Source organism: Drosophila ficusphila, unplaced genomic scaffold, assembly GCF_018152265.1.
Source record: "Drosophila ficusphila isolate 14025-0441.05 unplaced genomic scaffold, ASM1815226v1 contig_414, whole genome shotgun sequence".
NCBI lineage: Eukaryota > Metazoa > Arthropoda > Insecta > Diptera > Drosophilidae > Drosophila > Drosophila ficusphila.
The window spans coordinates 5,298,884-5,309,873 of NW_025064328.1; the positions used below are offsets into that span (position 1 = coordinate 5,298,884).

At 37.8% G+C, this 10,990-nt stretch overlaps 1 protein-coding gene across 4 annotated transcripts; it reads right to left on the minus strand.

The window, feature by feature from the left end:
• Positions 1 to 1,107: 1,107 nt before the first annotated feature.
• Positions 1,108 to 6,833, minus strand: LOC108086468 (aquaporin AQPcic). Of its 4 annotated transcripts, none has more exons than XR_001771136.2 (6): positions 6,653 to 6,833; positions 3,173 to 3,243; positions 2,945 to 3,100; positions 2,739 to 2,882; positions 1,732 to 2,296; positions 1,108 to 1,412 (listed from the first exon to the last, which is right to left on the minus strand). XR_001771136.2 is itself a non-coding variant. In XM_017183395.2 (6 exons), the coding sequence occupies exons 2-6, from the start codon at positions 3,206 to 3,208 to the stop codon at positions 1,374 to 1,376; spliced, it is 798 nt and encodes a 265-aa protein (XP_017038884.1). In that variant the 5' UTR covers positions 3,209 to 3,243; positions 6,669 to 6,831; the 3' UTR covers positions 1,108 to 1,373. The 4 variants fall into 4 exon arrangements, 1 of the variants encoding a protein (XP_017038884.1); XR_001771135.2 differs by having other exon boundaries at positions 6,669 to 6,832; XR_001771137.2 differs by lacking the exon at positions 6,653 to 6,833 and adding an exon at positions 5,676 to 5,777.
• Positions 6,834 to 10,990: the final 4,157 nt, after the last annotated feature.

Below are 10,990 nucleotides of genomic sequence, written 5' to 3' on the forward strand. Positions count from 1 at the left end.
TGTTTGGCAGCCAGCTTTTCGTTGGCCCAGACACACGCGATTATTGATTTTGTATGTTTGTGTTGACACGACGCTGCAGCTTCTCCACTTTTCCCAGCCGCTTGCCACTTTTCCCTTACACTTTTCCTGGTTGTTTCATAATATGTTCTCGCTTCTCGAATCGATTGGCCAGCTTAACTGGGCCAATGTTGTTGCCTTTTCCGGGCCTAATGCGATTTGCATTCGACCCCCGTTGCGGTCGCCTCACAGTTTTTCCTATTGATTTGCCTCACAACACTTTAGTGCATAATTTTGCCTTGATTTCAACGGGCTTTTCAATTAATCGTGTGCACTTGCCAATTGTTTAATTCACTAATTCGAATAATTTATCAATTGTTGGAAGATAAGTTGTGCTCGTTGCCGTTTTAGTTGGTAATTTTGTAATTTATTTTGAGGGGGACACACGCAACGACATCGACAACGACGGAGAAGACTGCGGATTTTCCGATTTTCCCTTAACGCTTCTTGACAGTTTTGGCGCATGACGCTTTTGACGTATGCTGCGGTTGAGCTTTTCCGCACACGAGTGTTGGAAAACTTTTCGGGGAAATCTAGCAGCATAAGCTTTTCATGGCGCTTAATTTGAAAGTAGCTTTACCAAATGTAATCCTATTTTTAACTGGCATACCTTTTAACATTTTTAATGGTAATAATAAAAAATTGCGTTTAAATTATTATATTTGGTGAAGCTCGATTATTATACCCATGTTCATGTTAGATATTTTTAGATTTTCAAGGTTTCCGCAAAGGGGACCCACACAGCACTTCCAAAACCCATAACATTATTAATTCAATTCCGATTTTAAAGTGGCATACCTCAAAATGTTTGTAATCGCATCCTGAATACAACTGCATTCAAAATTTTTCATTTTTCGATGGTCGAAATTTTTACCCCTGTTCATGTCAGATTTTTCCAAGTTTTCAATGGTTTCATTACTATGACCCAAAACTGAACTTTCAGAACCCATAACTTTTGTAGTTTTTTTTCCGATTTTAAAGTGGGATACCTTAAATCGTTTGTAATACGATTCATAAAGAAACCACTCTAAACAAAAAATATTTTTATAATACTTTTCATTTAATGTTTTCCACTTTATTGTGAACGAATGAGAGTACAAGTAATTTTGTTTCGTAGATTGCATTTTAGGGCAGCTTACACATTTAAGTATTAGTTAAATAAAAATGAACCTTTTATGAATAAATACATAAATACACACGAACGAGAAAGTACACGACATAATTATGACACTGAAATGAATAGATTAAATGAAGAATTGTGTTCTCCTCTGGTTTTTATCTTTCTCTAGATTCGAGACGCTTAAGTTTAGCTGTTCCTAAGCATAATCGCGTGCGGCGCCCTCCAGTTTGCGCATCTGTAAGTTGTAAAAATATGATAGTAGTAAAATAATTAGTTAAGTTCATTAAACAGGGATGCAAACCGATCGAAATTGTGGACGGGTTCGGTTGAAGGGATCACAGAATTTCTGAACCAATGGATTCGGTTTACAACAGTGGTGTTTAGATAGGTTTTGCGTGCAGTTGGTAAGAGCATTAGTATACAAATATCTGCTGCTAAGGCGATAAAGATATAATACATTTAAAGCGTTATTAATAATCAGTTGTTGAATTGAATGAAACTTGGTATTGCGGTTCGGTTTGCATCCCTGAAATCAAGAAGGCTGTGGTATTTACAATGCAGGTGTGCGTGAGAGGTGAGTGATAGGTGTGTGATGGGTGTGTGTGTGTAATGGAGTGGGTGTGATGATCACTGATCACTGATCACTGATCAGTAGAATGACTCCTCGCTCCAGGCACTTATCAACCTGACTCTCACCTCGCGTTCATCGGCGTGTGTGCGGTACTTTTCGGATGCCTCCGTCACTTTCGGGGCAGGTTTCGCCTCCAGAATCTGGGTATACAGAAGGGCGGCTGCCACGCCCCCCAGCACAGGTCCCACCCAGTACACCCAATGCGACGACCAGTTATCGGTGGCGAAGGCAGTGCCCATGGTGCGGGCGGGATTCATGCTGGATCCGGTGTACCGAATGGTGCCCAAGTGACCCAGGGTCACCGCCATTCCGATGGCCAGGGGCGCCGTGTAGCGGGAGTCCGGCTTGTTGGGATCGCAGGCTCCAAACACCACGAGGACCAGCAAAAGTCCCAGGAAGAACTCGATGCCCAGTCCTTGCAGCTCTGTGATGTTCGGCGCCAAGGAAGTGTGACCCAAGCCATTGTAGTAGTCCTGATCGATGAGGATCTTTAAGATGGAAATAAAAAAAATAAAAAACATCAATTAAATGATAAAGGAATCCCTTTAATTCATTTATTTTGTTAAGCTCTTTGTTTATTACAACAGAAAATGAGTGCAGTTACAATTCTTAATGAATGAATTACAAAATAAAACAATGTAATTCAAGTTGATGTACTTAATAAACTATCGCTCTTGAAATGTTCGTTTTCATTTGTCATCTTAAGAAACTCAAGCAATCGTCAAATGACGTGTTACTTTCTGACCACAACAGGAAGTGTGACAATCAAAATCATTTAAAGAAAACAATGGATTTTAAGCAAGCTTGAAACATTGCTTTCAAGGGAACAACCGAATCTTTATCAGTTTTTATTTTGCATTGCTTAAAATATGTTGATAACATGTCTTTGGAATATGAATAATGTGTTTTTTAATATTTTAAATATCTTACCTTAACAGCCGCTGTTCCAGCAATGGCACCCAAACACTGGAAAATAACATAGAAAATTGCTCTGATCAAACTGATTCGACCTGCGACCAACATTCCAGCGGTAACAGCGGGATTCACGTGCCCACCACTCAAGTGGCCCACAATCTGGAAAGTAGTGTTAAATAAGTAAAAAAAAAAATATAAGCTAACAGTTCCTAATAACTCACCGTGATGGCCATAAAAATGGCCAGGCCAAAAGCCAAAGCCTTAAAGGTTCCATCCTCAATTTGAGTGCACGCTCCGCAGGCAAAGAAATTGAGGATCAGGTTGCCCAGGAATTCTCCGATCAGGGCCTGCCACAATCGCAGCTCCTTTGATTTGAGCTAAGATATATTATAATACAAAAAATATTTTTAATTCAGATTTATCTTTTCAATGGTTATGATCCGACTCACCTCATTGAGACCCAGTGAATACTCGAACTTTCCCATCTCTTTCGCTTTGCTTTCCAACCGAAACTAGCGAACTGAAATTAAACACACGGAAAAATCAGTGAGTTATGTCTGGTAGTTAATAGAAACGGCAGTCCAAATTGTAAATGGAAAAGTGTTTGAAAATGGAAGTGGACAATTGTCGGACATGTGCAGGTATTTAACCACCGATGATGACAGCTTTTTGCGCTCATTTAAGGTGCGATATTGTTTTAACCTTTGGCGACAGTAAAAATATGCATTTCCGCAGCAATTGTCTTCGTTCCTAATTAGTTGACACTTATGTCTGGTCTTCAAGTTATAATTCAAAGCATGTCAGCAAAACATAACAAATTTTAAGTCAATCTTTTCGTTTATACATTAAGTGTTCAGCTGTTCACTTAACGCAATGTCGATGTGTTAAAAGTGGGCGATTAAGGGTGCTCCCTTTAACAACACCCCTCTTAATTCTACGAACCTCCTTATCAGCCATATCAGCTGCATGTGAGAATATATCTGAGCAAACACAGTGTATAATATTTAATTGGCAACGAGTCATTAAAGTGCGGTAAATATTTGAGCGAAACACCGTCTGAAGTAAACAGCACTCGAGAATGAGCAGTTGAGAGTGATTGGGGGTCTCAGGGGGTTAACGTTAACCCAATAAAGTAGCGGGGGGATTAGGCCTGCTTTTCCACAGAGTGGAGTCATTGGAGACTGTTTGTTTTGCTGTTCTTATTTGGCGTAATGCGGTCACGATCACTCGCCAGGCCCCAAAATGGGCTAAGACTTGTTGACCATGCCCCCACACCAAAACTCATGAGCATTACAAATATATGCCTATATATTTATACATTAACTCAGCATTCATCATATAGATTGTTCCATTTGCAATTTGTCTTTGCCATCAATCAGTGACCGCTCAATGTTAATTCCCATTTTCTATGCTCAGAAATGCTCACCGCATTTTGTATTTTTTTTTCTAATTCAATCTTAATGAATTTTCTGTCATATTTGCGTCATGTATCAGGCTCGTATCAATATCAGCCAATAAACTCAAGTGCTCTGATATGGAAACGCGGGTTCTGTTCTTAAATTAAAGTGCAGAGGAGTGAGCAGATAGTAATTGAATTGACTTAAGGTTGGGTTGCGGATAAGTGGAATACCTTGTAATAAAACAAAACCATCCCACAAACGCCGGCATAGTTTAGAATTCTATGAATACTGGGTAAAAAGCTGGGACTTTAAATATTTGTCATCGCCTGTTAATCATCAGTTGTTAAAACTGATTTAACAATTTCAGCATGTAATTATAAACATTAATGAGGTTCTACGAAATGTTACTTTAATTGGCCAGCTAATAACTAACATTCCAAAGTTCAGATTCACTGCTGGGGAATCTCTTCTTTCAGGCTAATTAAAATCCAAAGCGTGTAGAACAGCAATCAAAAAATCTAAACAATTAATCGGCCCTGATTAAAGTTTACTCTGCGATTATTTGGCAGCAATTTGTAGGCGATAAGCTGGTTATAAAATTGGAAACCTAACACCCAGCCCAACCTCTTTTCAATTGCGGAATTTTCAATGGCGCGCTAATAAGTGTATTGGCAGAGTATAAGTGTGTCCGTGCCAATTCGCATAATATCCGAACAATAAAGTAAAAGTTTGCTCAACAAATTAGCACAAGCGGCGGGAACAAAACACACAAAATTCACACATATTCCCGCACAGCCAACAATTCAGAATGCATTTCAACGCATTTCGAGCTGATTTTCGTCATTCGAAATATTTCTGTGGCTTTCGAAACGTGTATGGCAGGCGGGTTCATGAACTTCAACTCAAACCGAATTGAACCGTCAGGCGGCTAAAAATGTGTTCCAATAAAAATTTAATTATATGCAAATAATGAAGAATGTCATTAAGAAAACTCACAGCACACAAAGACGTTCGTCATTAATTAAAAACATCCAAATAACAAGGGTATAAATCTTGCGATGATGGAAGTGGTGAGGTAATACCTTTGGATTTGTTTTCGACATTTGTTTTATTGACTTCAACCACAAATAAACAAAATATGTAGATTTGTAAAGTGACTTAAATGTTATCTATTACCGTTTGGAGAACCATTTATGGGCATCAAAGTGAGTCGTTTGTTTTAAAACAGTTAAAAGCAGTCAAGTGTTTAAAAATATTGCAGTCACACGTTTTTTTAAATATTTTTTTTATTATTTTTGCTGCTTTGACTGGTAAAAACTTATCTTCTATTCAGGTTATATGGTCACGAAACTTTCATAAAAATGGTACATATATTTCTTCGGTATTTGAAGTGGAGTATTCCCTGTACAGAACTACCTCTTTCTTCAACTTTAAACTGTTAAATAAGATCTAGCCTACCCTCAATTGCGTATGACGGCTGATGGCAGCTACCGATAGAGACGTTTGCAATTGTTTGCCGCAACTTTGTCACTTAAAAAGCCATAAAACTTACTTAAGCTTTAAATTTGTATTCAACGCCAAACGTGGGAGGAGCAGGAGTTGAAAATAGGGGAACAAGTACAGAAGCAATTGCAGAGTTTATGCCCAAAACTCCCACACGTGTTCGGGGCTACAGTGGAGATCCAGTAATCGCAATGGGGCCTCTCCAATTACCAAGCCAGAGAGCAGAAAATTGGTGTGGTCAACCCATCAATCACGGGTGTCAGATATGAAACGAACTGAATGCCCCCGGCGATGTCCCATTACCAAATCATCGGATCATGGCATTGCCGCTTCTAATTAACCGCACAATACAAAAACGTGTAGAAATCTTAAAAGCTTAAACAGATCGCACAACCTCATCGTTTCACGCAACGCTGGTTTTGAAACGAAAAGCACAATAAAATAAACCAAAATTCTGTTCAAATTTTTAAATATCATTTGGCAAGATCTTTGTTCTATATCCGCTTTTAATTTCTAGGAATTACCCTGGCGGGCAGAAGTAAGAACCGACATAAATTGTCGTATTTTTACGATTGACACATGTGAGGGTGTTTTTGTCATTTGTTTATCTTAATTTGAGGAATAAGAAAACAAATCAATTTGACAAAAGTAAGAAATGATGGTAAAAGGAAAGGTAGGAAAAAGGAATTACAACCGTTCAATGCACAGAAAGAAATTCGTAATATTTTCAAGTAAAATTATTGTGTTGTTATACAAAAAATAATAATGCTTTAAAAATATATTGAGCTGATTTGAATAAAAATTTGTACTAAAAGAAGTATTGCATTAGACTTAAAATGAAGTTAGTCATTTAAAAATAAAACAGTTTTTTAAGCTTCAGGAATATTGTGTTGATGTACAAAAAGAATTAAATATTTAATAAATCATAAATCTTTGCTTTCCAGATTTTTGATTTTTAATTTTGATCTGTATGCTAAGTATTCTACTTGTTGTTGTAATTATGATCACTGCCAATTAGAAGTTTACCTTGTTTTTAAATTACCTCACTTTTGCACCTTTGCACCTGCTGTCGAACTTGGCTAAACACCAACAACAACTAACACCTAAACTTGCACTTAACAAATATTTAACTAAATTTGGCAGGAATATGAGGCGCTTCTCAAGCGATCCGCGCACTTTGACTCGACGACAAAAACTGCGCGTCCGCTTTTGGCAGCGAAAAACCAAAGCCCCAAAGTCGAAGGCGCAGAGAGCTCGATGTAAAAAATAATAAAAATAAGAGAGGAGCGCTGAGAGAGAAACCTTACCTTTTTTTTTGAAAACGGTGGCGCAGCTGGACGAATTAAATGTACGATTATCTTGAAATTAATAAACCAAAGTCATAAACTCACCACACTTGGTGGGGTTCAGCCGAGACACAAAGTCCGACTGTCCAAGACACGAACCACTTGCAAACATTAAAATTTAAACCGTCAATCCGAAGCCAATTTAGGCAATTTATTGTTTGCAAATAGTTATTTATTTGGGTGTTATTAATCCCACCCATTATCAACGTCAGCCAGTGACGCTTGCAGAAAAGTTTCCATCGTTTTTCAGCTTTCTTATCGTAGAAAACGGACCGTATCATGTCTTTCACAAACAATTTCTTTAATTAATTTAGTGCATGCCGTCTGGGGGAACACTGAACTTTTCCATTAAATGTTGACGTAAAATCAAATTCACTTTATCTTTACGAGGTGTAGCCTGTAAAGTTTGTTTGCATGGGCAAATAGAGGTTGGTGGGTGGTAACATCCTCAATATTTTTTAACGGCAAGGCATATTAATGATCTTCAGTGGCTTAAAAGTGTTTACTTAAGGCCAAAAGTATGCAACATTTTGTAGCTATATTGAGTAGTTTTCATTGAAAACCAAGCTTAGAAAACTCTAGTAAATATTCAGTGCGTAAATTAGCCAACAGATATTAAAAATCAATTTTTGCAGCTTTGGTGATTCCCCAACTTATCTGAGTAGTAAAAGGAATGCCCAAATTCAATTTCACAATAAAACATTCATAGTAGATAAGAAATTGATTCATTTACATTGTGACGAGTCATAAGGTTTGCCCTTTTCATAATTCATAAATAAATCATTCAAGCAGAGTTGACTGAAATAATGACTCACTTATCCCAGTAGCTACTTGCTAATGATAAGGATCTTTTCTAATTTACATAGAGCCATCAGCATACGCCTTTGTGGAAACAAAAAAGAAAGTCAAGTCCGCATTTCAACTGAATGGAAATATATGAACTGGCCGACTCCTCTTGGCACTTGAATCTTGACACCTGACCGACGCCCACTTTTCAGCCACCGCACAATAGTTCTTCGATGACCTTGGCCCGACCTTGCGCCCATTTGCATACGGCTGTAATCCGGTTGAAGGGCTTGGCTTTTTGCTTATTTTTCTGTCGGCGAGGAGCCTCACTGTGAAATATGGAAAAGCAAAGTAATTGTGTCCTGACTGGCAAAATAATAAATTAGAATTGTCCGGTCATAGCGCCCCCAAGTGGGAAGCCATTAATTAAATCAGACATTTCTGGAATTTAAAGCTGGCAGTCAAAGAGTGACGTGATACTAGCTAATATTTAAAGGGATGATTTAAATTTCCTTATGCTAGTTAGGTTAATTCGTTTAAAAAGAGTAAGAATAAAAAGTTAAAAACTATATATCTCAGATCTAATTGCCCTATAGTTTGCTTACCCCATATTCTATTTTTTCAAAAATATATCTTATTTTTTATAAAAACCATTGCTTAATATCAAAAGTTTAATGCCATTATCGTTGCTTGCTAAACACTTGTTAAACAGCTGCTTATTTTCGTTCGCTTCATGTTTGCATTTAAGCTGATAAATCACGCTTGTTTTAGAATAACCATTTCCGCACACATTAACTAAGTAGATGTGCGAACACTAGATTAAGCACTTATAAAACAACTTAATTCATTTTAACTGGGAACGATACATTTAATTCAACGCTTCAGGAATTTTAAGTAACGTTTTTTAGACATTTCGCGATAGCTTATATAAGATTAAGATTAAGATCAATTTAATTTCGCTTCCTTCTGTAGTATTTTAACCCCTTCAAGAGTGCTTTGAATATCCCTGAAAATTGCATTGCGAAAAAAACTCAAAACATCTGCGACGGCTTATCAGCAACGGCAAGCCAGCACATTTTCATCAATTGCCAGTTTTTATGTCCCCATTACCGTTCCCCAACTTAATGGACCCTCGATATATATAACATATATAACACGTACGCCATAAGTCAACAGCGGCCGTGCCTAGCTACAAAAAAAAAAAACTAAAAAGCCGAGAACAAAACAAATCGCTAAGCTGCGACAAAAAAATCTGTTCTTGGTGGGTTTTTATATAAAACAAAAGCCAGTGCGAGAACACAAAAAGCGAAAAGCGAAAATCGAAAAGCGAAGAAGTTGAGTAAACACAAATGGCAAATTGTACAAGTACGACCAAGTGCTTGTGTCAATCAATATTGGAGTGGAGTGCTGCGAACTTTTTAGCCTGGACAGATGGGAACGAGAAGTACTGCCTTTTATATTTGGTTAATTACCCAAAATTTTTTGGCACGGCACGCGCTTCAGCATCGCGCATACGCCATGTGCGCGCTGCAGGAAGTGAGTATACGCCTCGTGCGCCAGAATTAACCTTAACATTTCGGCTTGGAGAATGTGAGGCGTAGATCTGATCGGTGATCCATGACCAGAACTCGGTTGCGATGCCCGCATAAGATTCGTTTCTACGAAAGCTCTTCGAAATATTTCCCACGGCGCATGCGTGAAGACAACTTGAAAACTCAAATAACAACAACAACAACAACACGCAGATGTTAGTCATGGCTGCAAAGATGATGGAGTTTCAAGATGGAGATGATGGCGAGGGGGAGGGGGAGGGGGAGAGGCAAGCGACAAGCGGTTGAAAATGTGCAAAACAAATAGCTCAACAACAATTCAACATTTCGAATTGGACTTGGACGAGGCTTGCCAAAAAAACAATAACGAGAACCGCAAGACCAGACACAATAAAAGCAAACGCCAACAGCCCCAAGCAGCGGCCTTATTGAAACATAATGTGTGATATACGTGTACAGTGGAGACAGGCTAAAAGCGACAGACTGCTTAAGAAATATATTGTTACAATATCTACTCCCTTGCAAATAAAATAAGTAACTACTATATAAAGAGATTGTTATTTTACTTTAATTTTTCTTTCTGAAAAGGTGTTTCTAAAATTGAAAAAAAATTGAATTTTGGTAAAGAAATTTGATAATGAAATATTATAGAAACCTACCCACATATCATGCCTTAGTAAAATATCTTAGCAAACCATAATCAGAGCTCTGTCGAAAATTTGCATAGCCCGTAGAGATCGCAGACTCACACTTTTACAGCGACCACTAACCAAGATTGATGAAGTGTCAAACGCCGGAGATAGAGCATCGCAGACTGGGAAAAAAAACGATATGCAGAGGGGGTGGAGTGCGACATTGACCTTTATTTGATTTTTGGCGCTAGTCGGGCTAAATCAATCATAGGCGAAAAACAAACCGGCACACGCTCCTACTTTTTGCCACCTGATTGAACCAATTTCGAGGCATTTAATTTTCTACCGACTCATTGGCGGTTATTGTGCGCCCAAAATTCATTTCAATTCGTTTATTAGCCGCCTTCATAGGCATACACAATTTTTTGCGATTCGGTTTGAGATTATTATCGGTTTCTCTCTGTGTGCGCTTACACATTTATTCGGCTTTGTTTTCCTTTTATTTTTTTGTTTGAAATTTTCTTCTTCTTTTTCGGACCACTTGGCGATCGTCCGTCATTTTTACAGTTACAATTGCAAATGTTTCAATGTCACTGGAGTCTGCTAACGGTTATTATTGTTACCGTATTTTGAATTGTTTTCGTAGCATCGAAAGAGCCAAGTGCAGAGAAAACAGATAATTGCACAAAACAAAACTCATTTCAATTTGGATTTGGTAATTGCAGCTACCACTTGGATGGTTTTCCATGGATTTAGCATGGGCTTTAAGCCAATTTTATACGGTTCATTGGGAGAAAGATTGTGCCTCCTGAAAACTGATTTCCTATTTTAGTTTTTCCACTTTCACTTACTCAGAAGAAATATCCAATGTTTTAACAAGTAATAGTTGTAAATATCCTATACAAGTGTATATAACTTCAATATGCTATTGTAATGCATCATATTATTTTTAAATCAATGCAAGCATTATAGTTTCATACAAAGCAATTCGATTGATTGAGCATATAACAATTAACGTGACACTAATTGCATGGTTTTTAAGATCCAAAT

Coding starts and splice junctions, on each gene's coding strand:
- LOC108086468 (XM_017183395.2), bottom strand. CDS start 3,208: ATGGGAAAGTTCGAGTATTCACTGGGTCTCAATGAG. Junction 3,101..3,172: donor ATTCACTGGGTCTCAATGAG/GTGAGTCGGATC, acceptor AATATATCTTAG/CTCAAATCAAAGGAGCTGCG. Junction 1,413..1,873: donor CACACGCCGATGAACGCGAG/GTGAGAGTCAGG, acceptor TACAACTTACAG/ATGCGCAAACTGGAGGGCGC.